The 25,922-nt window shown below is 46.0% G+C and overlaps 4 protein-coding genes and 2 non-coding genes across 7 annotated transcripts; 3 read left to right on the top strand and 3 right to left on the bottom strand.

Moving 5' to 3' along the window:
* Positions 1-302: 302 nt before the first annotated feature.
* LOC131288321 (TBC1 domain family member 16) lies at positions 303-3,393 on the bottom strand. 2 transcript variants are annotated; one of them, XM_058317444.1, is made up of 7 exons: positions 2,719-3,393; positions 2,521-2,673; positions 1,484-2,475; positions 1,273-1,417; positions 837-943; positions 577-758; positions 303-502 (listed from the first exon to the last, which is right to left on the bottom strand). In XM_058317444.1, the coding sequence occupies exons 1-7, from the start codon at positions 3,391-3,393 to the stop codon at positions 303-305; spliced, it is 2,454 nt and encodes an 817-aa protein (XP_058173427.1). The 2 variants fall into 2 exon arrangements, with proteins under 2 accessions (XP_058173427.1, XP_058173426.1); XM_058317443.1 differs by having other exon boundaries at positions 1,484-3,393.
* Positions 3,394-6,632: 3,239 nt separating this feature from the next.
* LOC131287613 (borealin-like) lies at positions 6,633-8,348 on the bottom strand. The gene is made up of 5 exons (XM_058316677.1): positions 8,157-8,348; positions 7,949-8,082; positions 7,604-7,712; positions 6,946-7,366; positions 6,633-6,880 (listed from the first exon to the last, which is right to left on the bottom strand). The coding sequence occupies exons 1-5, from the start codon at positions 8,257-8,259 to the stop codon at positions 6,700-6,702; spliced, it is 948 nt and encodes a 315-aa protein (XP_058172660.1). The 5' UTR covers positions 8,260-8,348; the 3' UTR covers positions 6,633-6,699.
* Positions 8,349-10,176: 1,828 nt separating this feature from the next.
* Positions 10,177-16,311, top strand: LOC131288922 (zinc finger protein 236-like). Its single transcript, XM_058318103.1, has 5 exons — positions 10,177-11,005; positions 11,099-12,115; positions 12,836-14,832; positions 14,917-15,185; positions 15,546-16,311. Exons 1-5 carry the CDS (start codon positions 10,351-10,353, stop codon positions 16,006-16,008), a joined length of 4,401 nt encoding a protein of 1,466 aa, XP_058174086.1. The 5' UTR covers positions 10,177-10,350; the 3' UTR covers positions 16,009-16,311.
* A 4,639-nt stretch (positions 16,312-20,950) lies between these two features.
* LOC131286930 (borealin-like) lies at positions 20,951-22,141 on the top strand. The gene is made up of 2 exons (XM_058315941.1): positions 20,951-21,074; positions 21,135-22,141. Exons 1-2 carry the CDS (start codon positions 20,972-20,974, stop codon positions 22,046-22,048), a joined length of 1,017 nt encoding a protein of 338 aa, XP_058171924.1. The 5' UTR covers positions 20,951-20,971; the 3' UTR covers positions 22,049-22,141.
* Positions 22,142-22,681: 540 nt separating this feature from the next.
* Trnav-aac (transfer RNA valine (anticodon AAC)) lies at positions 22,682-22,754 on the top strand. Its single transcript has one exon. It is a non-coding gene; the product is annotated as a tRNA-Val (tRNA).
* A 2,291-nt stretch (positions 22,755-25,045) lies between these two features.
* Positions 25,046-25,117, bottom strand: Trnah-gug (transfer RNA histidin (anticodon GUG)). The gene has a single exon. It is a non-coding gene; the product is annotated as a tRNA-His (tRNA).
* Positions 25,118-25,922: the final 805 nt, after the last annotated feature.

The following is a 25,922-nucleotide window of genomic DNA, read 5'->3' as shown; positions in this document are numbered from 1 at the left end:
CTATCGTGTCTAAAAAAATCCTGTTAGTGTATGATGTCTTTTGGGTTTTCAAAATATTAAAAAAGTATATGAGCACAGAAGCATGCGTACTGTTTCCTTCGAGTTTGCATCGAAAAGCATACACCGGGATACATCCGCAGGCCGTACTAAACACTAACTTGCGGCTTTACACTTCCTACGGTATTCGGCAGAGATTTGTGAGAAAGGACAGAACTACGTAAAGATTGGCGCATAATACGCGCGGTAAGAGGCAACGGTGGTACGTGACAGAGGATGGGCTACGAGGAGATACGGGAATGTAATTAGTCCATGGCCAGGGCGCACGTTTCGTGGTCCAGATGACCAACGCACTCGATCGACGGATGATGGCCCGAGTCCCACATGCCTGGCCCACACCGTTTGCAAAGTCCAGAAAGCGTGCACGGTATCTTCGGATACTGCCGGAACTGATGGAGCAGCCCACGGGCCTTGCGCAGAATCAATTGTCCATCCATGTACATTGCTGTAACGATTGGCAAAGCAAGCACAAGTGTTAGTATTGTCCTGAACCTCTGATCCATTCCAATGCACTCTTACCTAGCGAACTAAAGTGCAGCAGCATTTCATCGGTGCGCAAGTCTTGAGCAATGACGTCGTCCGCGTAGACGGCAATGATGGCCAGACAGAGAAACAGGTGGAAGTAGTCGGTCAGATAGTTGGACCAGCAAGCCTCCCACATCCGAATAGCGACGGCTTCGGTGAACTCACGCTTGAAGCAACTGTGGCGGAGTGGCGGTTATGGATTAGTGGGACGAAATAATACGGTTCGTTACACACAACATCGCGAAGAGACTTACAGCAAAATCCAACGATGGCAAAATAGTAATTCCATCGCGTCGGCATGCTTTTGAAGGTGCTTGTAAAAGTTAGGAACCATCAGACGTATCAATTCTCTCAGATAACACTGGAAAAGGGAGAAAAAAGAGTGAATTTTATTACAATTTATGCTATCGGGACTTATTAAAAGTAATATTAAGTAGGAAAGATGAATTCAAATCGATTCATGAATCTTGAATGATTGAAAATAATTTATTTACAGATTCGTGAATCAAAGACTAAGTTACACGAATCTAGGAAATATGCAAAGGGGTTAATAAAATGCTTTCATGTTATGTTCTCTTAATTATTAAAGAAAGATCGCCCCACTAATGCGCGACTGTTGGAAATGTATTTTAATCGAAATAAAAAGGGCTAATCATGAAACAATGAACCATTTTTCGGTAGAATGCTTACCAAATTACGATCGATATCGTTATCCGTCGGTGTACAGACAAAGATCGCTCGTTGCATCAACCCCACGAAACACCAGAACGTTTCGGATTCGCTCTTAATCTCGCACAGTACGGGTGCCAACAGATCGCTCATTCCTTGGGTGTAGCTGGAAGAATATGGGTGGAACAAATGAGTTTGCGGCATTTTAGGTTGAAGCGCGCTTCGCACTTACGACATGCCCGGATTGTAGAATGCATAGTTGAGCAGAATGTTCTTCATGGTGTCGATGTTTGGGTTGTCGTCGCCGGCAAAGAACGGATTGCCCCGGTCCGTCCGCACCACATCTTTCTCGATCACGCACTGTACCGTGCGCCAGAATTGGGCCTGCGCTTCCGGTGACATCGAGTAGAGGCGCCGCCGGGTGATCTCCTCGTACTCTTGGCGCCGAATCTCCCCCAAAGCCGCCCGATCCTCGAACGTCGAGCCGGTACTGTAGCAGTGCAGTAGGAACGGCCAGACGGTTTTGCGCAGGCCACGGTCGAGTCCGCCAAAGAACACGCACTTGCGAAGCTGCAGATCGTCCTCGATTTGACCCTTCTCGTTCAGCAGCGTACCGTAGAAGTAATCGGTCGTGATGCGGCATACCTTGCCCTCCTCCGGGTGCAGTTCGGCCTGGCGCACCTCTGGTCGGCATACCATAAACTGCCGGTACGGCATGTTTGCCGGCGGTGGTGTCCGCTCGTCGCCGACCGTTGCCGGCGCTAGCTTGATGTTGTGCAACAGACAATGCCACTGGTGTAGCACCTGCGCCAAGTGGTCCAACCCACCGTGATGGAAGTGCAGTATCTTATACTGCGATTCGCGCGAAGCGATCACCAGCTGACCAGACGTGCACTGCTCGTCGTTGAAGAACAGCCGCAGAGCACGCATCTGGCTCAGGTCAACCGAAAACCGGCGACACTTGAGCGGCGGTGCCTTCCGGCTGACGATTGGCGACGCGGATGCACTCTCCGGGAAGGCGAGATTGTGCTTGTACGCCAGCAGCTCCGGTGACATCCAGTTCGGGTTGTTCTCGTCGCTCGAGGTGACGGAAAGGGAGCGCAGGAAACGCTCGGTCGGTGGCATCGCTGCCTCCTGTGGCGATAGATCCAAATTCTGGATGTGCGGACTCGCGATCGTGATGTTGACCGAAGTGACCGATGACTGGGACGAGAGCGAGGGCAGCTTGTGATGGTGATTCCGCTTGGAACCGGACCCAGTGCAACCGGCTGAAAGTTTACTGCCACCTCCGTCCGCTTCCAGCAGTGGTTGTAGTTCCGTCTTCAGCTCTTCCTGATCATCTGCTCCCAGCTCGTCTCCGGGCACCCCCGAATGGCTGATTACGCAACCTTCGTCAACGTCGTCCTCTTCTTCCTCCTCTGCCTGCCGCTGCCCCTGCACGTCATCCTCTTCCTCACCGTAGCGGGCATCGTAGTCGTTGCTGTTGCAAAGGCTCGCCTTGTCCGAGCTGGAGCTAATACTGATCGTTTCCGAATAGTCGGAGCAGTTCATCGACTTGCTGTCACTTGTGGCCGACTGGGCGATGCTTTCGTTGTACGGCTCCAGGAATGGGTTCGTGTTGGCAATCTTATTGGTCGTTGTAAACGGGTTCTCTCCAACCGCGACCTTCTCCTGCCCATTATTGGCAGTCTTGGCTGGCTGTGATGCGTGTCCGTTTTCCTTCGGTGATGGCTGTAGCAAGAGCTGCTGTTGCTGCTGCTGATGGTGCTGCAGATGAAGCTTCAGTTTGCTTTCGCTCAAACCCATTCCGTTGCCAACTGCACGCCCCAGGCCCACATTCTCCACCGTCGACGGGCACTTGCGTAGTGTGGAGTTTGGTATCCAGGTGAGGAACAGGGTCGGTCGCTTTGCGTTGTTGTACTGGTCGATGAACGTTTTCGTCGTGACGGTCAGGTAGCCGGGATAGTGCAGGATGTCCGACTCCTGGCGCACGACGGCCGGCGGATGGACGCAAATGTTGTTCTTACAGAACAATATTTCGTTGTCTTCGTAGACGAGCTCGGTACCGCTACCGTCCTCGGCATCGTCGTCGCTGCCCAGGATGTAGCTCGATGCTCGCTTTAGTATATTGACGATGGGCATTTTTAGCAGAAGTGTAACTTGCGAAGAAATAGGTGCGTATCTGTCTATAAGAGCTTCCTAGCCAAGTTGAGAACTACTCTGTTTAACGAAAGGGAAGCTTATAGCAATCCTGAAACAACATGGAAAAAAATACAACCAAACAATTGTTATTCTCTGCAAATGATTGGAAAACGATAGATAAAACAACGATAAACCACACTATTGGGATGTAATTCCCACTTTGGGTCGATGCGACAAAGTATTGATTTAAGCAATTCAGAATGACAACGGCTGACAACACTCGGGGACAATCTCGTCAAACGAGCACGCCATAAAAAAACCTCTAGCGAAAGCAATACTTTTCTGTTGCCGATGACCTTCAATCGAACAGTTGGATTAAAACGATTTTAGAATTAATTCTCATTTAGCGCTTGCGTTCAATATGATCTTCATGGCATCATGAGAACCAAGAAAAAACAAAGGTATAAGTTTTCATCTGGGGAAAGAAAAGTCAAATTCTAGTAAGAATATTTGTTTCTCGGTACACACTGAGCAATGCTTCTCGGAAGCAAGTTTTCCAATGCACACTTGACCCAATTTATGCGACAGCAACAACAAAATATTTCAATTGCACTTGGAATAGCTTTTACCGAAGCTGTATTCCTTGTCCGCAATTATTTACATTTAAACCATCTTTTTACCAAACGAATCAGTTACGAATTTGTTTTCTAAAATGTTATAAGTTACTTGTACTAATGAAGATTATGTTTTTCCTCAATCGTGAGCACGTAACCATTCGCTTTACCCTGGGGAAAACCTACAGCGCAAGAAAGTGAACGTTATGCCTGTACGATGATGGAGGCGCATGGTGGTTACCTGCAAGGGAATGTTTTGTTCCCACGCCAGATGGGAATTTCCAAAGTTTCGATGGTTTCTTTCCTTTTCGCGTGAGCTTATTCCATCGGCCACTACATTGGTTGGAAAATGATCTGCAAACCACAACTGTTGCCACTCACATAATACACACAATTTAGCAGCTTCCCATCGATGGAATATGAAACGGCACGGGCACAGATTGTTTCATCAGGTCTTCGTGGCTTGTTGGAGATGTACGGAAACGATAACGAAATTATTAACTCGACTACTGTTCATGCTTTCCCTTCCACCGCGATGTGTGTCATATTCAATCGCTTCGCAAACCTAGCGTGCCGCAAACACAGGAACTTTTCTTCACTCGATGGAAATTTTCCAAGTACGGTCACACGAGTATTGATTGATATTCCCCAAAAGGTTGTGCAAAATGTCAACTCCGTAGCAGCCCGACCGCAGCCCTCCGTTTGACCGTTACGGCTACGACGACGACAGCTGCTAGTGTGTGACGTTTGGTAAAAATTGGATGCGTCTGCGCTGTAATGGCCACTGCTCCACTGCCAGGCAAATAACTACCAGTCATTTTGCCTCTGCCCCACCGAACCCGGTACGCGTCACACGGAATGGGATGTTTGGCTTTAATTTGGCATCATCAATAAGGCATACTACGATTGTACGTCTCACGAACGGGTGTGTTGGTTAGCAAACCAATTGACTGGTGTGACTGGTGGAGACGGTCCGTTATCACAGAAATTAGGTAAAAACAAATATAAAAGGAATAACTCTGCCGGCTGTCGCGCTCCACCACATTTTTCTACCTTAACGCATTCTAACACCGGGAAATATACGTTTGATAAACAATATTCTATGCAGGGAAACAAAACCTTTGTACCAATCGTTAATACTGCAGGGCTACACATCCACCTTTTTTTCTTTTCGTTATCACTCAGTCGCGCGAGGGTTAGTAATATCAAAAGTGATAAACACTGATAAGTTTGATCGTAAGATAATGGTCACATTCATGTGCATATGGTGTAGAAATTGGGATTTCCTGTTGAATATATTTCATCTACGCACAGCCTTGAAATGGGAACAGTTCTAGGTAAACTTAAGTATTTACGCTTTATTCATTCTGAATAAAAACCTACTTCCATATGGTATGAACTAGTGTAATATCATCTGCGACTTATTCAAACGTAAACGACTTATTCTTGAATATATATAAAAACACATTTTACACCGACAGCTCCGAAGAATTCGAATCTAGCATTTTGGCTTATGGTTTCAACATCCTTCCTAGGCCTAGAAGGTAAGAATTCATTAATAAGTACTCGAGAACTTTCAATTACAACGAGCTCACTACTTACGGGTTAACGTCTTGACGATTAGCATCAGCCCCCTGGTAACGATGTAAACGGTGGCGGCTGGAATTTTCACAATGACCGCTACCTGATCCAGCAACGATGAGTTCGGACGGGTAACAACCTGGTGCATACCCATTTCCGGTACCCGTTTCGACCTAGGGATGTTTAAAGCGCACTGATAATTGGGCGTCAACGTGGTTCAAGCAACGGACGCCTACTGAGCCCTAACGTGCACGCCGCTAGACAACGCGCGTGTCAATTTTTCGGGTATGGAATGAGAAAGCTTATCAGTCGGAGAGGAAACGTGTACAAATTAATTAATTCCGGAGGGTGTGGATCGGGTTTATCGCAATCTGATGCGATTGGAAAGGCGTCAAATGCTTTCGCAACATAACATGTATTGCTATTACTTGGGTGAATATTGATTGAGGGGTAAAAGCAATAAATTTAACCATACCGGACACTTTTGCATAATAAACAACGCAAGTTGATGTGCCTTTGGCATACCCAATTGAACCTAAATGAATGTAAATTTTCCCAAAAAATTGGTAAAACTATTAAATTCCTTTTGCAATTCGTCATAACATATTTTTTCTGTGCGCCTAAATGATTGCAGCTTTTATTTTATCTTCAAATACTGGGACTATCGAGTATGCGAGAAAAATCTTATTGAAGCTGTGAAATGGTTAAAATAAAATTGAATCCGTCTTTAAAAATACATCATGAGTACATACATTCTGGGTCAAAACAATAATGAAATGGTTGAATTCAACTGATTATTGCAATGAAGCTTATGAAATCAAATGTAGAAGCACACTCTAATCGTATAGCATCCAATTTTACAGGTATGTTGAAAACATTCAATTTTCCAACCACCACGAAATTCAAATTTGCGAGGTTATTACAAAGAATGATTGCTATGTTCCGTCATGTTTATTAAAACACGAGTCCTCTTACTTGTCGCGTTTGTTATCAGAAAAAGATGAAAATTATTTGATATCATATTCGATTTTTGTAAGCAGATAACTGATTCAAAGAGAAACTAAAATTATGTAATATAAAAAAAAGATTTGATTATATAGTATCAATACATTCAAAGGTTTAGAGAGCTCATGATTTTATCTAGATTCGACTGAAGCTGTTTAAGTTCCATCAGCACATTCGGGTCAATCTGTTCTAGTAAATTAGCGTCAATTGCTTCCATTTCCGTCGGCCTGATGGAAAGCATTCCGTTTGCAACCGGAATATTCACATTTGCAGAAGCTTCGAGCATGCTGTAAACAGGAATTGCGCACATTAAGTTTAGGAACAACATAATTAGAGAGTTCTTTTTACTTACTTAGACGTTACCACGGGACTTCCGGTAACGGAGAAAACGGTCTCTCCTAGCCTTGCGTGTCGAAGCAAAGCCAATGGTGTGGAGGGTTGAACCTTTGGGGCAATTAATCCGTAACCCCGGTCAACGCTGACGGCCTTCGGGCGGGCATTTGTGAGAGAGATCTTTTGTTTTGCACGTGAAGCTCGCTCCGTGGTCGGGGCCGGTTGCTTGAGGATGGATGCCGGTGGTTGTATCCTGGAGACTGCGGCACTCTGCGCAGTGAACAAAGTACGGCTGACATGGGGTGTTGTGAAGGCACCCGCTGATTTGCTTCGTCGACGAATTTTGGCCGACATGAGAGGTCCAAAGCGAGCCTTCGATGTTGAAACTAGCGTTCCCACTCGGAACGCGTCACCATGTTCGCTTTCCTCTGTAAGGTAACCTTTATTGATTATGTCCACAGCATTTACCGCACACGAAGTAAGCATGTTATTTGACCACCAGCCACCAAACAGATGATTCGTACGATGATAGGTGATACAGAAGTAGGAAGAAATACCAGAAACAAACACCAGTTAGTTACAATGAAGCTGCAGTATTAGTGCATTAGCGGTGCAATGTCCGAAAAAGTGTCGATGGACCAACTGCTTACTTTTGTGCTCAGGGACACATAACTTACCATCGTCTTTTGACTTCTTGCGACAAGACTTTTCCAGCAATGCGCTCATATTGGCGCTTACGGTTTGGTTCAAGGGTGCAGAACTGTTCAACTCATCTTTTCCCGTGTTCTGTATAGAGTGATCGGATTCGTAAGTAAAAATTATCATATGTTCTGGTCAGAAGGGCCAGCTGTACTGCAAAACATGTGAGTTGGGCGAAAAGTAATCGAGTAGACATTGAAATAGGAAATAGTAGGATATAAAAAAGAGCGACGAGCAATAGCGGAGGGAGTTTTATCCAGAGTTTGAAAGGAAAAGGATAGTAAAGAATACAGAAGCCACTTCTTAAACCTTACAAAACATACCATTGCACGTAGTTCTCCCATCGTCAGTGAGAGCAGATTTTTTGGAATACGCGACCGCAACACCTCGAACGCCCGGTTCAACTTGTCCATGTCGTTCTGGTATTTGAGTTCAATGTTTGTCATATGGCATTCGGCTGAAACGATCCAAAAAAAAAAGTGATGAATCAAAGGACGCTAACGCTTACTGCCCGCCTTTGCACATACTTACAGATCACATCAAAATCTCTCAATTTCATTTCGATGAACAGCTTCGAATCGGCACTATTTTGGCCTCGTTTCATTGCCAAACGCGTCACTTTCGTTCGCACCATTTTGTTAGCTTCGAATAAATGCCAGTCTGTGGGTAAATAATGCACGCCGATGGTCCTTCAGAAGCTTCACAGAAAAACGTCCGTTACGGGCAACTGTCAGAAAGAAATGCGTTGCTGAGCGCACTTTACTTCGAAATTTTGATTGGTTACCAAGAACCATACAATGAGGTACGTGCATCTGGAGAAGTATGACATTACCGAAAATCCAAAAAGAATGTAGGAAGTACGAACAGCGAAGGCTGTGAGTAAATTCAGAAATCGAATCTTTGAAATGTAGTAACATGCAAGAATAAGGCAATCATACAGAAAGAAAATTAGACTTCCACTTGATTCTTCCACTTGACGTAGTTTCTTTTCTAACTGTCAAACGACAAACGGCATCCATTTGTGGAAATGGAAAAACATTTCTAAATGTACCTAAAACAATATGTAAGCACCTTGACACGGGTTGACAGCTTGGCCAAAGGGGCAGGAAACGTACGGGAAAGGTGCTGCGCCGTGCTGAAGATGTTTGTCTGCCGCTGTTTACCTACCCGCGCTCCCCGGCCGACGGCGCTGGTGGAGAGAATCGGTCGTTGAAGCAAAGAGGCGTGTGGCGTGAAGCAAGTGAAACCTGCAGGCGCACGACCGGAGCAGCCTTGCTAGCCTTCTGGAAATCGCGCATCGCGCGTAGGAACCGGATTGGTGGTTGGTTTGCGCTCGCCGACTGTGCTACGGCGACGGTGCGGTACACCGCAGCAGGGTGGTGGTGGTGGTGGTTTTCCGCTCTCGGGTCGAACCCGACTTTCTGAACGTCTTTCTGAATGTGCACAAGTGCAGAAAAAGCGTCCGCTACGTACGACGTCGAATCGCGCGCGGTTCCCTCCCGGGGGGTTGTGTTTTGCCCAGGGAGCGGTTGTTGGTATTGGTGCACGGATTTCGCTCCTCTCGTCACTTCCTCCGGCTCGCCTGCATCCCCGTCCACGTCCAGTGAGACGGAATCGCAACAAACGCGTTGTGCTGCTGCTGCGGGTTGGTTTCGCACGTCGGATACGTCGACGACGACGGAGAGAATCGAATCGGAGCCAGTTGCCTGTTGAGGTGTGTTGCGTTCAAACGAGCTGTGTTCTCGCCTGCCAACCGGATGTCGGGTGGCAGCCATTCGGGTTCGGGTTGTGCCAGTAGCCGTCATCCGCACCACGACGGTACCCGTTTTCTCGTATCGAGTTCATCGGTGCGTCACCGCTGAAGGACACACTGTGTGGTGGTGCTGTGTAATTTTTACGGGTACCGCGTATCGGATCGCTTCGGTGAAGTAAAGATATATCAAATAAGCAGGCGAGTCAGCAAACCTCCGTGCGGCGCGTGAATTGTATTCTCCAACAATCTGGTCAAAGCAGTCCCGTGCGGTGACCACTTGAACGTCGTAACGTGTCCGGTGTGCGGGGGCTTTCCTTGTGTGGAAAGTGATTTGGAATAAGAAACCCACTGCTGCACGGTCGTAGTTGGTAGACGGAACGGGTTTCCCCGTCGCGGGGGTAAGATTATCGGATCGGTCTTGTTGTGAACCGCTCGCTACGCCATATATTACGACGACGGAATATCGACGGAGTGGAAAGACGGCCGCCACCCGCGCGTGCATGTGTGGGTCCTCCGTGTGCCGCGGAGCGCGTGGGAAAGAGACAAAGTGACCCGTACGGCGGTTTGTGAGGGAGCGAGAGCGGCCTCGGGCAAACGAACGAGTGCGGAGAGTGAACCGACAGACCGCCGCCGCCGTGCGATAGCGTAACGCGCGAGCTGAATCGCGCAGTGTTTGGGAAGTGGTGGAGGGGGAAGGGGGAACGCGGACCGGAACAACGTTGTAGCGCGCGCCCCACCGGGTAGACGGGTGGTTGGCAAGTACGGGTGGCGCGGGCGAAGGAAACAAGAGGAGATTGAAAGAGTCGCTAGCAGCTGCAGCAGCGGCAGCGCTCGACTGCTGGGCGTTATTACACACGCACGACGTTCGCATCGATTCGCTGCACGCCTCTGCTCGCGACCGTTCGGTGACGGACAGGGTCGTGGTTGGAATACAACACAAGTCCTGCCTCGTTCCCATCCAGCCCGACCACGATGAGGAAAACGATGGAGTTGAAGGTGGAGAGAAAAGACGATTCAACATCTGCTGCGCCTGTCTCGACGACGACGTCGATGGTAGTCGATGATGACGACGCCAACTCCGACCAGGAGATAGTGGAGGTTGGCATCGACGAGGATCACATTAAGTTTCTCACCAGTATGCACTCGGGGGACGACGAGCATGCCAACGGGCAGCAGCGTGGTATCTTGGGCCATCGGTCGCATCAGCAGCAGCAGCAGCAGCATCAGCAGCATCAGCAGCAGCACCGCCGCGGTACAAATGGTGTCGTACATGCGGCGAATGGTAGCACCACGGTCGCTAACCGCCACCGGCTACAACATCAGCAGTCACAACTGCGACAGCATTCAACAGCACTTTCTCATCGGCATGCGAATGGCAATTTTAACGGCAATCGGATCAAACTTCAACAACAGCAGGAGCAGCAAAAGCGAATTAACGGAGCAAGCATCGATGAGCTGCCGGGCTGCAGCGACTACGAGTCGGAAGAGGATGAGGACGACGACGACGAGGAGGACGACGATGACGATGATGACGACGATGACGACGAAGACGATGGAGAGGACGTGATGGTCGTTGCCGCCAACATCCTATCGAAGGCAGCGCAGAGGTCATCAGCGTTTGTTGGTGGTACGTTGATCAGATCAACCGTTCCGTTTTTCACGATGACACCACTCATTCGTGTTTCTGTTTCTTTTTTCACATTTGCAGCAGGCGGTGCAGCAGGCGGCGCTGGTGTTGCCGGTACAACCGTTCGAACGTATCAGTGCGACGCGTGCCCACGGACGTTTCAGCGTCCGGATCATCTGCGCTACCACATGCGCATCCACGAGAAAAGCAGCAGTAATCCGTTTGAGTGCAAGCTGTGCTTCAGCGTGTTTGCGTCGGATCCCGCCTTTGCGCACCACATTCGCACCGAGCACGCCGGTATGGGGTTGGCCGATGCGCTGCCCCCGGTGCCCGAAACCGAGGCCCAACAGCACGCCTGTACCTACTGCGATCGGACGTTCGGGGACGCGGACGAGCTGGAGGACCATCTGCACCAGCAGCATCTGGGCGTACGGCCGTTCAAATGCAACATGTGCCCGAAGGCGTTCATTCGGATGGATTTTCTGCACTGCCACTACCTGAAATACCACAGCTTTCGGCTGATGGAACACCAGCAGCTGCTACAGTACCATCAGCAACAGCAGCTCCAACAGCAACAGCAACAGCAGCAAGACCAGCTTCAGCAGCAGCAACAGCACCACCAACGCCAGCAACCACATTACGAACACTCTTCACCGGATGACAGCACGTCGCACGGGCATCCCCGTGCCAAACGACCCCGGTTGATGGTGCGTAAGATGGAGGATCTGCTCGAAACCCGTGTTCCGTTAAAAAGTGTTTTTCGGCGGACGTCCCACACCACCACCGGCAGCATTTCGAGTGACGATCATGATGACGATGACGATGGCGATGACGAAGAGGACGGTGATGATGAGGGTACAGGTGCTGAAAGTGCTTCCGATCATCATCACCACCATCATAAGCTGGTGCTCCGTAAAGGGATAGCCAGTGCCAGTGGCGGGCGTAGTGTGCTATCGAAAGCTGGTGCCGCCGCTGGGCCGATCAAGAAGAAAGTCGCACCAGTTGTGGTGGAACCGCCGGTGGAAGAGGTTGGCCAGTATCGCTGTCCGGTGTGCGAGCGACGTTTCATCCGCGAGCCAGATCTTATGATTCATGTGCGAACACATCCAGGTTGGTATATCCACATCGCATTTAGACTGCCACATAGTCTGTCCTGGCAAACGGGAACGTCGTTACAAAAGAACTATACATTTTTCATTGACTTTCATTCCACCGCTCTTGGTTAGGTTATTTGTACAAGTGTTTAGTGGTTATCCTTTAATATTGCTAAATATTTGGCACCAAAACTAAGTGCTATTTACATCGTGGAAAACCCCAAATTATCACAGATCGATTCTCTACGCTCTCTCCTACTACCCAAAAATATTAAAAAGGCATCAAAATTCTTATTTTGATATGAAATGATTATTAAAACAAGGATTTTGCAGGCACTCCCGCCATTTTAAATTGTGAGGCAAAATGTCCAAAATTACGAAGCAGAACGTACGCTCCCTGATGCCCCCTGAATGTTGCCCACTGGTGAGGATGCTTTACCTTTTGTCTTTACCACAACCAGGATGCAAGGATTATGAATATAATTCTGTTCAGTATTCGTTAAGTAATATATTCAAATACTTAGTGAATGTCTGATTGATCGCAATATTTTATGTTAACACTTTGCAATTCAGCTAACAACATGTCGGCGCAGCTTAGCCCGCCGGTGCATCTTACCTCACTTTCTCTTAGTTCTTTTCGCGATTTGCTTGCTTAATTTATTTAATAATGATACAATTCGCAAATTTGCAGTCCGCTCAAAAATTGATTCTAATGAAAACCCTTTTTTTTTTTTAGATCTTCCCACCTTCAAGTGTCCCCTCTGCGAGCTGACATTCATCGGATCGGACTATTTGAAAAACCATCTCAAGAAACACGTGCTCGGCAATGGTGAAGATCCGGGTGCACCCGGGGCAATCGATTTGAAGTCCCTTCCCGACCCCGCAACGGTAGCAGCTCCTCCGAATGACCCTCCGTCTGTTAAGAACGGCGCTGACGGCGGTGCCGGTGACTCAGGTGAAACAGTCGAGTCAACGATCGCCGCAAAATTACCGAAACCGATCATTACATCCAAACCACCGTCCTCCGGGATCTCCCTGTTAAAACCCATCGAAGAGCGGAAACCTCCGGAACCCCAGGAGTACTGCGTGAAGACGGCCGACGGCAAGTTCATGTGTACGGTATGCGAGCGGTTGTTTTCGCACCAGCAAACGGTGCGGATTCACTTCCGGATCCACACGAACGAGAAGCCGTACAAGTGTGCGTACTGCACGGAATCGTACATTCGTTCGGATTATCTCGAGCGCCATATGAAGGTGCACTTCAAGGATGGCATACTGCCCGCGGCCGCCATTGCTAGCATGGCAGCAGTAGCGGCGGCGGCGGCAGCAGCTGCTGCAGCAGCGTCTTCCGGAGCCAGCGCCACTCGAACGGCGGATGTAGCGTCACCACCACTACCGCCACCATCTGCTTCTGTGGTGAAGGAAGACATTCCCGAAACGACGCCGGTGGTGGCCGCCGCTCCTTCACCCGTGACCACCACGTCCTCCTCTTCCTCCGGCACGTCGAAGCCACTGATCGGTCGGGCCGGGCTAGCGCCGGAAAACTATCACTTTACCGAGTCGAATGATGGGCAGTTCGTGTGCAAGATCTGCGATAAAGTGTTCAGTCAGGTTGCTCAGCTGCGCAAGCATGCCCTAGCGCACACGGAAGAGAAGCCGTTCTACTGCGAAACCTGTGATCGATCGTTCAACCGGGTGGACTATCTGAAGGAGCACTTTAAATCGAAACGGCACCTTCAACTGCTGGCGGAAGCTGCTGCTGCTGGTGATGGTGCGGTTGCGAACCGGATGGAGGAGGAGGATGATTCTACGATGGACAGCGTATCGGTGGTGCCGTCGTCTCACTTGCCAGCTAGTCGATCCGCAAAGGGGAACAGACCGACAAAAAGTAGCACAAAGATCCCTCCAACACTTCCAGCGGAAATTTGTGTCAAAGCGATTAATAATGGTCATGATGCGGTTCCTGTCGCGAAAGACAGTGCCAAAGGTGGCAAAAATGGTGGTAGTAGTAGCAGCAGCAGCAGCAGTAGTAGCAGTAGTAGTGGTAGAAGCAGTAGCAGTAGCAGTAGTAGCAGCCGAAGCAGCACTACGAGCAAAAAACATACCAGTACTTCCAACAATGCCACTATCGTTGACGAAAGCAACGGCGACCGGTCGAGGGTGGGTAAAGAAGACCCCACCTCGCCAACAGCGGCCGACGATGCACGGTCTGTGCTGGGCGAGTTTCATCGGTCGGATTACGAGCGCACCAGCGACGGCCGGTACAAATGTAACCAGTGTGATAAAACGTTCGTGACGGCGGTCACGCTCAAGATGCACATCCGGCTGCACACGGGCGAGAAGCCGTACAAATGCGACAAGTGTGATAAGGCGTTCATTCGCTCGGACTATCTGAAAACACACGAAAAGTGTCACCGGCAGGAGTCGTTCCTGAGCATGCTGTCCCTAACGACGTCGAAGGAGCCCAGCACGGCCTCGGAAGCTGGTGACTCCGATACCGGTGGTGGCGGAGGAGGTGGGGGCGGGGTTGGCCCGCACGAGCGTGATGATACTCGTTCCTCAATCGGCGATGCTGGGACGATGGGCCGCAAACAATTCTCCGATACCGGTGCTAGGGATGCTGAAAGTGACGATGAAGAGGATGGGGAAGAGGAAGAAGAAGAAGAAAATGAAGGGTCGGTTGAGGATGACGACGAAGAGGAGGAGGAGGAAGAGAGCGAAGAAGATGAGCAGGTTAGCAATGAAACCCACCGATCATTAACCCGTAGGCCAACGTCAGGACATTAAATGATAGGACTTTCTTTCTGTTTCTTGCAGGTGATTGAGGTTATGGTAAAGGAAGCGAGCTGCTCCGAAAGTGACAACGACGACGACGAGGACGACGAAGCGGCGGAAGGTGATGCCAACGGTAACGAAGTTGATAATGCGTGCGAGGATGAAGCAGAAGACGAAGAGGATGAGGAAGACGATGATGTCGAGGAGGAAGAGGATGATGACGATGAGGAGTTGAAAAACAGGAGCGCAATACAGCAACGCTTTGGTGGAAATAACAGCAAAAGTACAAATCAGTTTATGGAGCAAAAAATGTGAGTAAATATTGTATTGACAAAACAATTTGCTCGTCAGTGTAAAAATATATACAAACTTTCAAATTCGGAATAGGACCTTAAAAATTATAAAATTTAAAAAAATAAGAAAGTTTCTCCTAGATTGGTAGTAAGTTGAATTGGAAAGACGAAATCACGCGATCATATACGCGGTCTTTAAAATTTAGCACTATCATGATTGACCGGTCAAAAAGATTGCTGAAAAGCATTTATGCAAGATCTCAGAGCAATCTATTCTAGTACAAAAGAACTCGAATTCTTGTGTATGTGAAGTATGTGAAAAGTGGTTTAGGTGGTGGAAGCAAAGTGTCTGATTTTTTACTGTCTCGATGGTTTCAGGCAGCGTCGAAAGGAGTCGAAAAGTTCATCGTCGAAGCGAAGTAAACAGCGGCCGACGCACCACCGTGCAACGGAAGTAAGCGGAGGCGACAGTAGTAACAACGGGTACGATCACGACGACGAAAGCATGTCGCAAACGAGTGGAGCCGGCGGCGGCACGGGCAGCAACTCGGAACAGTCACAAAACCAGAAGGGGAAACATCGGTGCCCGATGTGCGACAAGCTGTTTGCGTGGCCCAAGTCGTTGAAGATCCACGTACGCACACATACCGGTGAGAAGCCCTACCGCTGTGACGTTTGTGGGAAATGTTTCGGCCGATCGGACAGTTTGCGCGGACACAAGCGTACCCATGCGTTAGAGGGCCAATTGCAGTGCCATCTGTGCGATGTCAGCTGCAACAATACGGCCGGATTGATACAGCACCAGAGCTTGGTGCACGGGATACAGCCGCTGGAGAGTTAAACAAAAAGTATTCCGAATTTTCCTTCGTTTCTAGTAATTGAAATCCACCGGTACACATTTGAATCAAATCATATTTAAGGTACAATCTGTGGTTGTCTTTAAAGCAGCTGCAATAATCGGCCCATATTTTATAGCATTAAGACTCCTTTTTCATAGAACAACGCACTACTACTAGTGCGATACATGTACATAAATAGCTATGCGTACTTATGTTTCTTTTATGATCTGGCACAATTGATGTAGTTTTAATAAAAGAATTAACGAAATTATAAAGGCGTGTTATATTGGAGTATCGAAACAATCGAGCATTTAAATGTTCCCCCATTACCCCGAGTTGCTACACAATCAACTATATAAATAAAGAGATTAATTCTTGAAAAGATTTCGACAGCGGACCGATGTTTGAAATAAATTTAAAGTGTACTGTAATGTAACAACGAAATGTGCGTATGCAAATATTCTTACTTACTTAATTGGAGGCACAACCGCTGAGCGGTCTTGGCCTAACGAAGCTCCATCCGCAACCGATCACGGTCGCTCACGAAACTTGTCCAATTCCGTATTCCGGCTTTACTCGCGACTTCGTCTATGCCATCCTTCCACCTCAATTTAGGTCTACCACGCCACCTCTGTCCTTGGGGACAGCCTAAAAGGACTGGGACATGCAACTCATAGAGCTCGTCATTATATCGGATCCTCCATTATCTTTCCCCACATACGGTGCCAAAAATCCTCCTGAGCATCTTCCTCTCGAACACATCTAAGTGCGATTTGGACGGAGTACATGTCTCGGAGGCGTATGTGAGGACTGGAACTATATATGTCCGGTTCCAGCTTCGACTGTCTTGTCGCTTGACCCTTTGGTATGCCTCTGCTACATAGGAAAGTCTAGAATATGGTCATTTTAGTTTCCACCTCCGAGAGCATAGGAAGAGTTTTCCATCCACCTTCACTTGACAAGTGAGGTTAGTTATGGTCATTCGTACAAGTTTGATTAATTTAGCCGACATTCTAAATGAGCTCATGGCTTGATACCCTGGCTACGCTATCATATGCAGCTTTAAAGTCAATGAAGAGATGGAAAATATTTTGTTGATACCCTACCATCTTCTCCAGGACTTGGCGCATTGTAAAGATCTGTTCAGCGGTTGATCCTATTTGCAATCTTTTCCTGATAGCTTCCTACTATCTTTTCAACGTATGGGTCAAGTCGTCCCTTCTGAGGCCCATTGAATTGACAACTTGATACACTTTTTGCAGTTCACGCGTGCGTTTTAACCATTTCCAACAGTATAAGTAATTTGCAATATTGAAATAGTAACGGTCGAAATATTTACAAGCGGCTTCCGGTATTTTTGAATCTGAAACTTTTTATTGTGTCATTGCACAGCTGTTGAGTTGACAAAATGTACGGAAAAACACTGTTGATCTGACTAATCATTGGTAGCAGTTTGAATTGCAGTGCAGAAAACAGGTGATAGTCTGATGAAGGAAGGTGTTAACGAAAGGACATTGGTTATTGCTGCGTTGGAACAACTAAAAAACAATAAAATTGATGTAAGTGTTGTAACAGCTGTTTTGATACCAAACAAAAAAACGGTTGTTGTATGCTGCAGTATCGACAGCATGGTTTTCATCTTGATATTGAAGTAGGCATTGCATACGCAACAATTTGTTGCTACCACTGATTTCGTCCTCGATTGTTTTCAACATAGTTGTGTTGCATCGTTTATTTCGTATCTCTTGAATCTTTTAGAACTGTTTTCGGCGCAATATTGATCGTGCTTCGTTATGGCTACCATCCTGTTTGTATTGGATACTTCCCCGTTGATGTTCCAGCGAGCGTTTATCGATGGAAAACCTATGACTTACCTTGACATAGCAAAACAAACGGTAGAAAAGTTTCTATTGCAACGTAAAAAGAGCGACAAGGCCATAAAGGATCGCTATTTGCTAATGACCTGCGAACTATTACCGAATAATATTAAATCGTGCTGGAAAGGATCACTGGAAACGTTCATGACAGAACTCAAAAACCTGCAGCAGAGCGAAAGGCAATCGATGGGGTTTGCAATCAAGCATGCATTCGATTTTCTTAACCTCAACTGGTTGCGATACGACACTGATAGATTCGGGAACGGACGCTGCCCATTCTATCACGATCCAACGATGATCGTTGTTCTTAGTCACGGTGCATGGACAGACGACGAGAATCTGTACAATCTCATGCGAAGCTCCAGCTGCGATTTGGTAAAGAGGCGGTATCGTTGGGATCAGAGGCTTTTCATAATAGCGCTACGAATCCCGGGGAATTATGTAGAACCGCGCGCAGGCGAAAACCGTGTCACACCTTTACCTTGTGACGAAGTAATGAACCGAATGTGCCGGCACACTGGGGGTATATCGTATAGCATCACTTCGGGCGACATGCTGAAACGCTGCATTTTACAACTGGTTGGAAGTTTGCATCCTGGGGTAGTTCTCGACTTCTTTTCTCCGGCTTTTCCTTCTCGATGCTTTGTGATATGCTTCGTGTATGTGGAAAATCATTCGCACTGTGGATATTGGCCTATCCCGGAATCATACTCGGTTAAATTGAGTTGTAAGAAGTTACTTCCTCGAGAAGCGCACCCACAACTTTGGATTGGCGACGAGCCTTCGGATGAACCAGATCTAGAAAATTTGCCAATCGATTCGTATCAACTAAAGACGAGTATATCTGTTATGAAGATTTTAAGGAACGCGCAACCTGGTAAAGTATGGCAGGTTTTTGTGAAAACCGGTAATAAACTCGGTAAGCCTTTTGGCTATCTAAAACCAAACGTTGAACGAAAGACAGTGAAGTTAATCGTTCTAGCGTACGATTATCCTGTGTTGCTACCTCTGATGCGAGATTTGCTCCATACACACCAGCTGGACCCGCCCCGGGATTGGATCGACCGATTTAAAAATTATGCCTTGAACATACCGAGGTACTATCATACACACTTGCGACAGGTGTTTCGCGACGTCATGCAGATACCGGATGGCTTAGTGCAGCTAATTCTTCCTCCTATGCGCTTTATGCATCCGTCAGTGGTATTGCATTTAAAAAAGACACAAGAGAATGCAACGAAGGTGCAGAAACAGATCCAAGAAATGTTGCAAAGCAAGCCTGCATCGACATTACATCAGGTCGAAATGGCGCCGCTAATGGAAACTGGAAGCCAACCAGACTCCTTTCAACGTAACATAGTTGTGCCAACGAACGTAACAAGGAACGTAACAGTATACAATTATCGAAATCCATACCACATTCCAAGGCGAGAATTGATCGATTCGATTGGCAAGCTGAGGGAAGAGTTCTATCGAAATACACTGTAATGTTGATGCATGCCAGATGCAAACCCCATCATGATCCAATGCTCAACAAATAAATAAAAGCGCGTCCCATAAGTAAAAAATTTATTCTCGAACAGCACCCGACACCGAAGGATACCAACACTCATACGTTAGTATCATCGCTTGCAGACGCTCCAGGGCCAAGCAGTGTTGACACTGAACTCAATTCTATCATGAATACAGAGGTAGAGGATGGTCATCTAGAAAACCGTATCGTAAATTGAATTCAGTTTTAGAAAGGGTTTCAGAGGCAATTTACCGGATTTAAAGTGATTACCCTAGACAATTCATTTGTACTAACGAAGGATGAAGGATAGTACGGAACAGATGTCAGTTTTACTTAATTTCCCCGAGCAAATGAATTTCACCATAATGGCGTGCCTTAGAAAACAATATTATTCGCTATGCATATTGATATGCGTTGAATTATTTGAATAAATAAAAACATATTTTTTTAATGTTGTGTTGCGTTTTCTAAACAATATTCTGTTGAATCTAATTACATTCTAGTGAGTTTGAACTGGAATGGAACGAAATTAAAAAAATATGTTGTCACCTTGCTTCAGAAAGTGTTAATGCCTTGTGTGAAGAAACATTGAAGAAAAGAAAACTTTTAAGAGAAGGAGGTTGAAAGTTACCGAGTGATAAAAGGTCATTGATTTTCGGCTTGGTTGGGCAGTTTCTGCTGTGTTGATATACCTAGTTGTTTTTTTTAAATTGCAGATAAATTGAAGTAAAAGGATTTTTATCCGAGTTTTATTATATCTACCTAACAATTGTAAGTAGCAACATGAATGAAAACCATTGTTTTCCCAATCAACATAATTGCAGGCTTAATTTAACATGATCGTAGAGAAATTATTTATTATGTAACGGCCATTTTAAACATTAGTAAACTTGTGTCATCCAAGCGAGCTGTAATTTACCTTCTGTGAAGTGTGACAGCCGGTCAAACCGAGGATCAAACCTAGTGATGAGAAATCGAATGTAGGGAACTCGAGTCCACCAATCCGAGTCTCAATCCATCTAATAGACGAGAGACCAATCAATGCCAGTTTGTGAATCGAATATCTTAAACCGAATCCACATCAAATTAAAAAACTCTCACTTTTCCTGTAAAAAAGATGCCATACATTTAGATTAGATTATTTATTGGAATCAGTGAAATAGGTTCGAATCCGGTAATTCCGTCGTCCGGCTCTTCGAATCTACCGGAATCCTGACTCTGCCAACACTAGCGTAGTCCTTAGCGCCAAAGCTGCCGGAACGTTTTACAACACCTTCAACACCTCAGGTTGTTAACGTTTAATGTGTAATTTTCTAATGGTTAACCCAAGTGAATGTCTTGTCGTCCGAATGATCTATTAATTCATTGTACATTCGGTTCCAAAGATTTAGAAAACAAAGTGTTAGGCTCGTGCTGGCCATATTTGGAAAGGAATTAGTGATTGTGTGCGATAGTTCAACACGGTGCCAAGGAAGGCCATTGTACAGAAAGGTATTGTATTTTGACTTCATTTTGTAAGGACATCGTTAAAATTCCACTGTTCTCTACAGCACAAGGTTTTTAATAGCCAAAACTATGGTGCGTACGAAAATATCCCGGAATACAGCGTCCAAGCGGAATCGAACTAGCTACCAGGAGGAACGCTATGCCAACATAATGCGAGAGTTCGAAATAATCTGTGAGTTTACTATATGAAATACTGCGAAACTCCATGCTCAACTTATTGTCCTTTGTATAGCTGAATCATTCATAGTCTCCATCGATGCAAAACTAAACATAGACTTGGAGAAGATTGACCGGAATGGAGAGATACTAATGAGCCGCATTCCGAAAGAATTCCACAAGATGACGATGGGAGACCTTCGCAAGTCAGGTTGCAATGTGTTTGTCAACTTACGTGACAAGCATCTTGTAGGGGATGGTGGGCGGGATGTGAGCCCTCTGTCTGTTAGATCGAGTGATGCGCGGAAGAACTCGATCAAGTCATCGAAAACGGACGACGGTTATCAGACGGAAGATTGCAGTAAACTTTCCATCGATGTGCTAGCTTCTGCAAAGCCACCGGGACGTCCTATGGGCCCCTTGGCATCGGCAATGAAGACGAGCTCGAGGAGACGCAGCAATTCCGTGTCCAGCAATGCAATGACACCTAGCAAAGCACCGCAATCATCGCTGCTGTTTGGATTGAAAACGAAGAAAACGGATCTAAGAACACCCGGCGTGTCTAGGAGCATATTCGCCAACCAGTCGGACCGAATGTCGCGACCGAAGCTGCGCACACCGATGGTCCAGATGGGAAAGGTTTCCCGTCCGCACACGGTCAGCACGGACCGTGGCATGAGCCAAATAACGCTCAAGGTCGAACCGAACACTCCATTGGCTTTCATCCGACATCCACGGGCGGGCGAGAGTGTCTATTCGCTTACCGGCAGTCCGGTGGTAAACTCGGTTATGCACAAGAACATGGCCAATGTGAACATTCCCGTACCGAATGGAGTGCTCTCGTTGCAGCCCACGGACATGGACGACGTGGACCCAGAAGCTCTGCCTCCGATCGACCACGCCACTTTGGAGCATTTGAAGAAGCTTCAAACGAATTTGAACAAGATTATGAAATATGCTGAAGATTGCAACTTTCGCATGCATCAATGATGATCAATAAGAAAACAATGCGCTTGCTTTTAGTTCCTATTGTTTTTAAGTAGTATTTTTCCAATTATTGCCGGGTTATATGCAACAAGTCTTGTATTCTACGTGTATTTTAAAAATGTCCAATATAAAGTTTTGTAAAATAAGTTTGATTGCCTGTAATTTCTTTTCATACACACAATACAATTTTGTATAAAACAATAAATCACAAAGTTGTACCGAAATAATTCAATCTAAAAACCCCACAGGTCCAACGCTGCTTTTTTATAGCAGCTGTTTTTTTTTTTATTTTTCACGAAAGCTAAATACTCTTTGCTACCGGGGACTAACTTTTGGTTTTGTGTTTATTGTGTTGCACTGATCTTCTTCTTCTTCTTCTTGGCGTAACGACCTCTTGGTCATGCCTACCCGTTAAGGGCTTACGAGACTTGTTTCCCTGTTGTACGTGGATAGTCAGTCCTCTCGTACAGGGGAGGGTCCGGTCTCGGTTGGGATTCGCGAACCCACGCCGTCGAGGTGGTGACCCGCTCATGGGCCGATTTTCTAACCGGCGCTACCGCTCGGCTGTCGCGGACCCCTTGCACTGATCATTCATTATATAATTGTATTTTGATACTATTTTTTATTAATTTGTGAGTTTCCGTGGTGTAGTGGTTATCACATCCGCCTAACACGCGGAAGGCCCCCGGTTCGATCCCGGGCGGAAACAAAATATGATGTTTTTTTATCACGCTCTTTATATAATCGTATGCGATAGCTCTTTTATTATACAACGCAGCAATAACAACTGAGCTAAAAAAAACAAGTTGTGCTTTTTTAAGACTACGACAGAATGTTCTTTTTTATTTATAGAAATACTCATATTTTTTCTTTTAATAATACAAATACCTATTGGAACTCATCATTCAGATAGTTTGTAGACCACTGTTCAAAAATTCAATTATAGACCGTCCGTCTTCGACACACCTGATGATCCTTTGAGCCGTTCGAATTCCCTCTCTCTTAGTTTACAGCTATGCCCTCCTTCTAAAGTCTCACAATCGGGTAGACCTTTCACTTGGATTGGTTTGCAGTATTTTAAGGTTTCCGTACATGAACAATTTGGAGGCTTAACATTAGCCCTACAAGTCACCATCTGCAGCCGTCGTCTAGTGGTTAGGACCCTACGTTGTGGCCGTAGTAACCCAGGTTGGAATCCTGGTCACGGCAGTGTATGTTCAATTTCAAAGGGACTAAGATATTTGTTCCGCCTGTGGTGGGTGGGATAATAAATCCTTTCGGAAGATTAAACATCATCACTGTCACGAAAGGTGTGTGATTAAACGATTTTTATGGTCTTTTTACTTACTGTAAATCACTTCTTCTCAATTGAGTACGTTTCTGATAACAATAATAATTATAATAGATTAACGAACGACTGAATGCATAGATTGTGATGGCTTTATCTTTTATCGTGAAGCTAACTTCCCTCTAATTAATCGTTGTAACCAATCAAGAGCATAGATTAATTAGTGTGTTCATATACGTTCGTTTATTGAAAACTGCTTCGAAATTATGTCCAAGGCGATGCAAAGGAATGAGCCTTATAAGTTCCGCAGTTGCTCATAACATGAACTGTAGGTAGCTTATGTGCTGTGGCCGTGTGGCGCTTGCTCTCGCAATGCTGGTGCCGATTCTGAGCCGACTGGGAGACGATTGTAATTTTATCCTTGACCACAATCTGAACTTTACCGAAGACAACACCGGTGCACGCTTCGGCATGCTACGGTTGGCGGTTATTGGCCTCATCGGGAAGATCTTGATCTTGAGTGCCCCAACGATGATGGCGATGATCGTGCGAGCTTATTAATGTTGAAACCAAATCAACTGATCCAGGAGCTACAACAAAATAACAAAAAAAAAAAAAATAAATAAAAGAGGAAGGAAATAAAATACCTTCACCGATCTGGTGGCTCAGCACAGGAAGGTCGAATGGCTCACGTTCGGTTCGTTTGGGGATCTTGTACGGATGATTATTTTATGGCTCGGGTTCCCCTCCTCACGCTCCTAAACTAATCGAGTGAAGCAGCAGAACTGTTCTCCACGGAGCAGAGATGTTCTTCGCAATGATCCACCAAGTTTTATGACCCATCTCGGTGGTCAGTTGAGATTCGTTACCGTTCGTCGGGCCGGGGTTGGCAGGAAGACTCTTGTGCGGACACAACTGGAGGCCAGCAGTGTTCCATTTGGTGGACCTTTGGAGTGCTCCCTTAAAGGGCGACTGGTGGAAAAGTGATTTGTCATTTCAACTGCTGGCCGGTACGTAGCAAATGGGCCACCAGTTTTAACTGCGGCCTGCCGTTTCAAGCTGGATGATGTGTTATTTTGGTCTATATTCACTGTATCATTACGGTGAGTATCTTTCCCGCCCAACGTAAAAGTCGATGGAGGAGAAAATTGGAGCATGTTCAAAGTGTTATAAGTAATTTTATTTCATACAAAAATAGTTTTAACATATTCGTACCAACGAATTTCTTTACTTCATAACAAATCACCCATTACCGATTTGAATAATTCTCACAAACAAAAGTATACATTTAAGCCAGATCACGAACAAGATCAGATCAAATGTTAGTAATAGTTTAGGATATAGGTTGAAGTAAATAAATTTTTTTTTGCTCGTCACGTGGGTTTTAAATTAAACAATTTTCCCACTGAACATCATAAAACACCGCCTAGGTACCATAACATTTCCAACTAACTAGCTTAAAAACCCTTTATGCATGTATTTTGTAACATAATGAATTACAAACAAATATACGGTTTTTATTACTACTATCACTACTACTACTACTACTACTACTACTACTAAAAGTAATGGAAAAATATCGATTCGAATATATAGTATTGTTTAAATGAAAAATATAAAAATATTCGATAAAAAATCAGCTCATCACACACCTTCCGTGACAGTGTCAGTTATAATTCACTAAGGATGTTTTATCCTTTTGAATTAAACACTGCCGTGACCAGGATTCGAACCTGGGTTACTACGGCCACAACGTAGGGTCCTAACCACTAGACGATCACGGCTGCAGATGGTGACTTGTATATGCCATGTTGTATCTTCAAGTAGCTTATGCCTGAAAAGCTAAATGAAACAAACCATTTCAAGAGAAAGGTATTTCCGCCCCACCTTTTCGAGCTGCTGGGAAACTTAAAGAAAGGCAAGCAAGGCAGTCAGAGACTTGCCAGGTGCGAAGCCAGAAATAGAATCCGATCCGACTATTTTATTGTCCCTGATGCAAAATAAAGAATTTCAAAATAAGATTTAAAAAGTCCATGTTTCGATCATATAAAATAAAAATAACTCTGATTTTTCAAAACCATAATCTGTCTATAAAATTAGACATTCGAAAACTTCGTTCCGTAATAGTACAATTGTTTACCTGGAGAATTCTTATTATAATCAACCGAATCAAACTTAAGTGTTAAACGAACGAGAACCAATCGTCTTTCAACGCGCAGGTTCGTCGCCTGACGCATCGTTGAAATCTTTCGTTCTACTACGTTGCGTTTTCTCGCTCTGCTTCGTGCGATCGCTCCGTGTGCTCTCGGTGCCGATCGAGTGTCCTTGACCATTGCACCGTGCGACGTATGGCACACGCGAAGGGCTCGAACTAGCAGAACCGATCACCGAGGGAACACGAGTTACTCGTAAAAGGAAGTTGTTCACACCGGGGATGGAACAAATGGTTTAAAAATTAGCCCAACACCAACTTGACTTGTTGCATGGTTAGTAAGTTTCGTTTCTCATGAAAGATTCGACCACTCTTTCAACTTCCTCAGCGTAATCGATGGCATCGTAAACAATAACAATTGCTCGGTAAGAACTTCT

This window comes from Anopheles ziemanni, chromosome 3, assembly GCF_943734765.1.
Source record: "Anopheles ziemanni chromosome 3, idAnoZiCoDA_A2_x.2, whole genome shotgun sequence".
NCBI lineage: Eukaryota > Metazoa > Arthropoda > Insecta > Diptera > Culicidae > Anopheles > Anopheles ziemanni.
The sequence above is the reverse complement of the archived record's forward strand: the minus strand, read 5'-3'. Positions and strand labels throughout refer to the sequence as shown.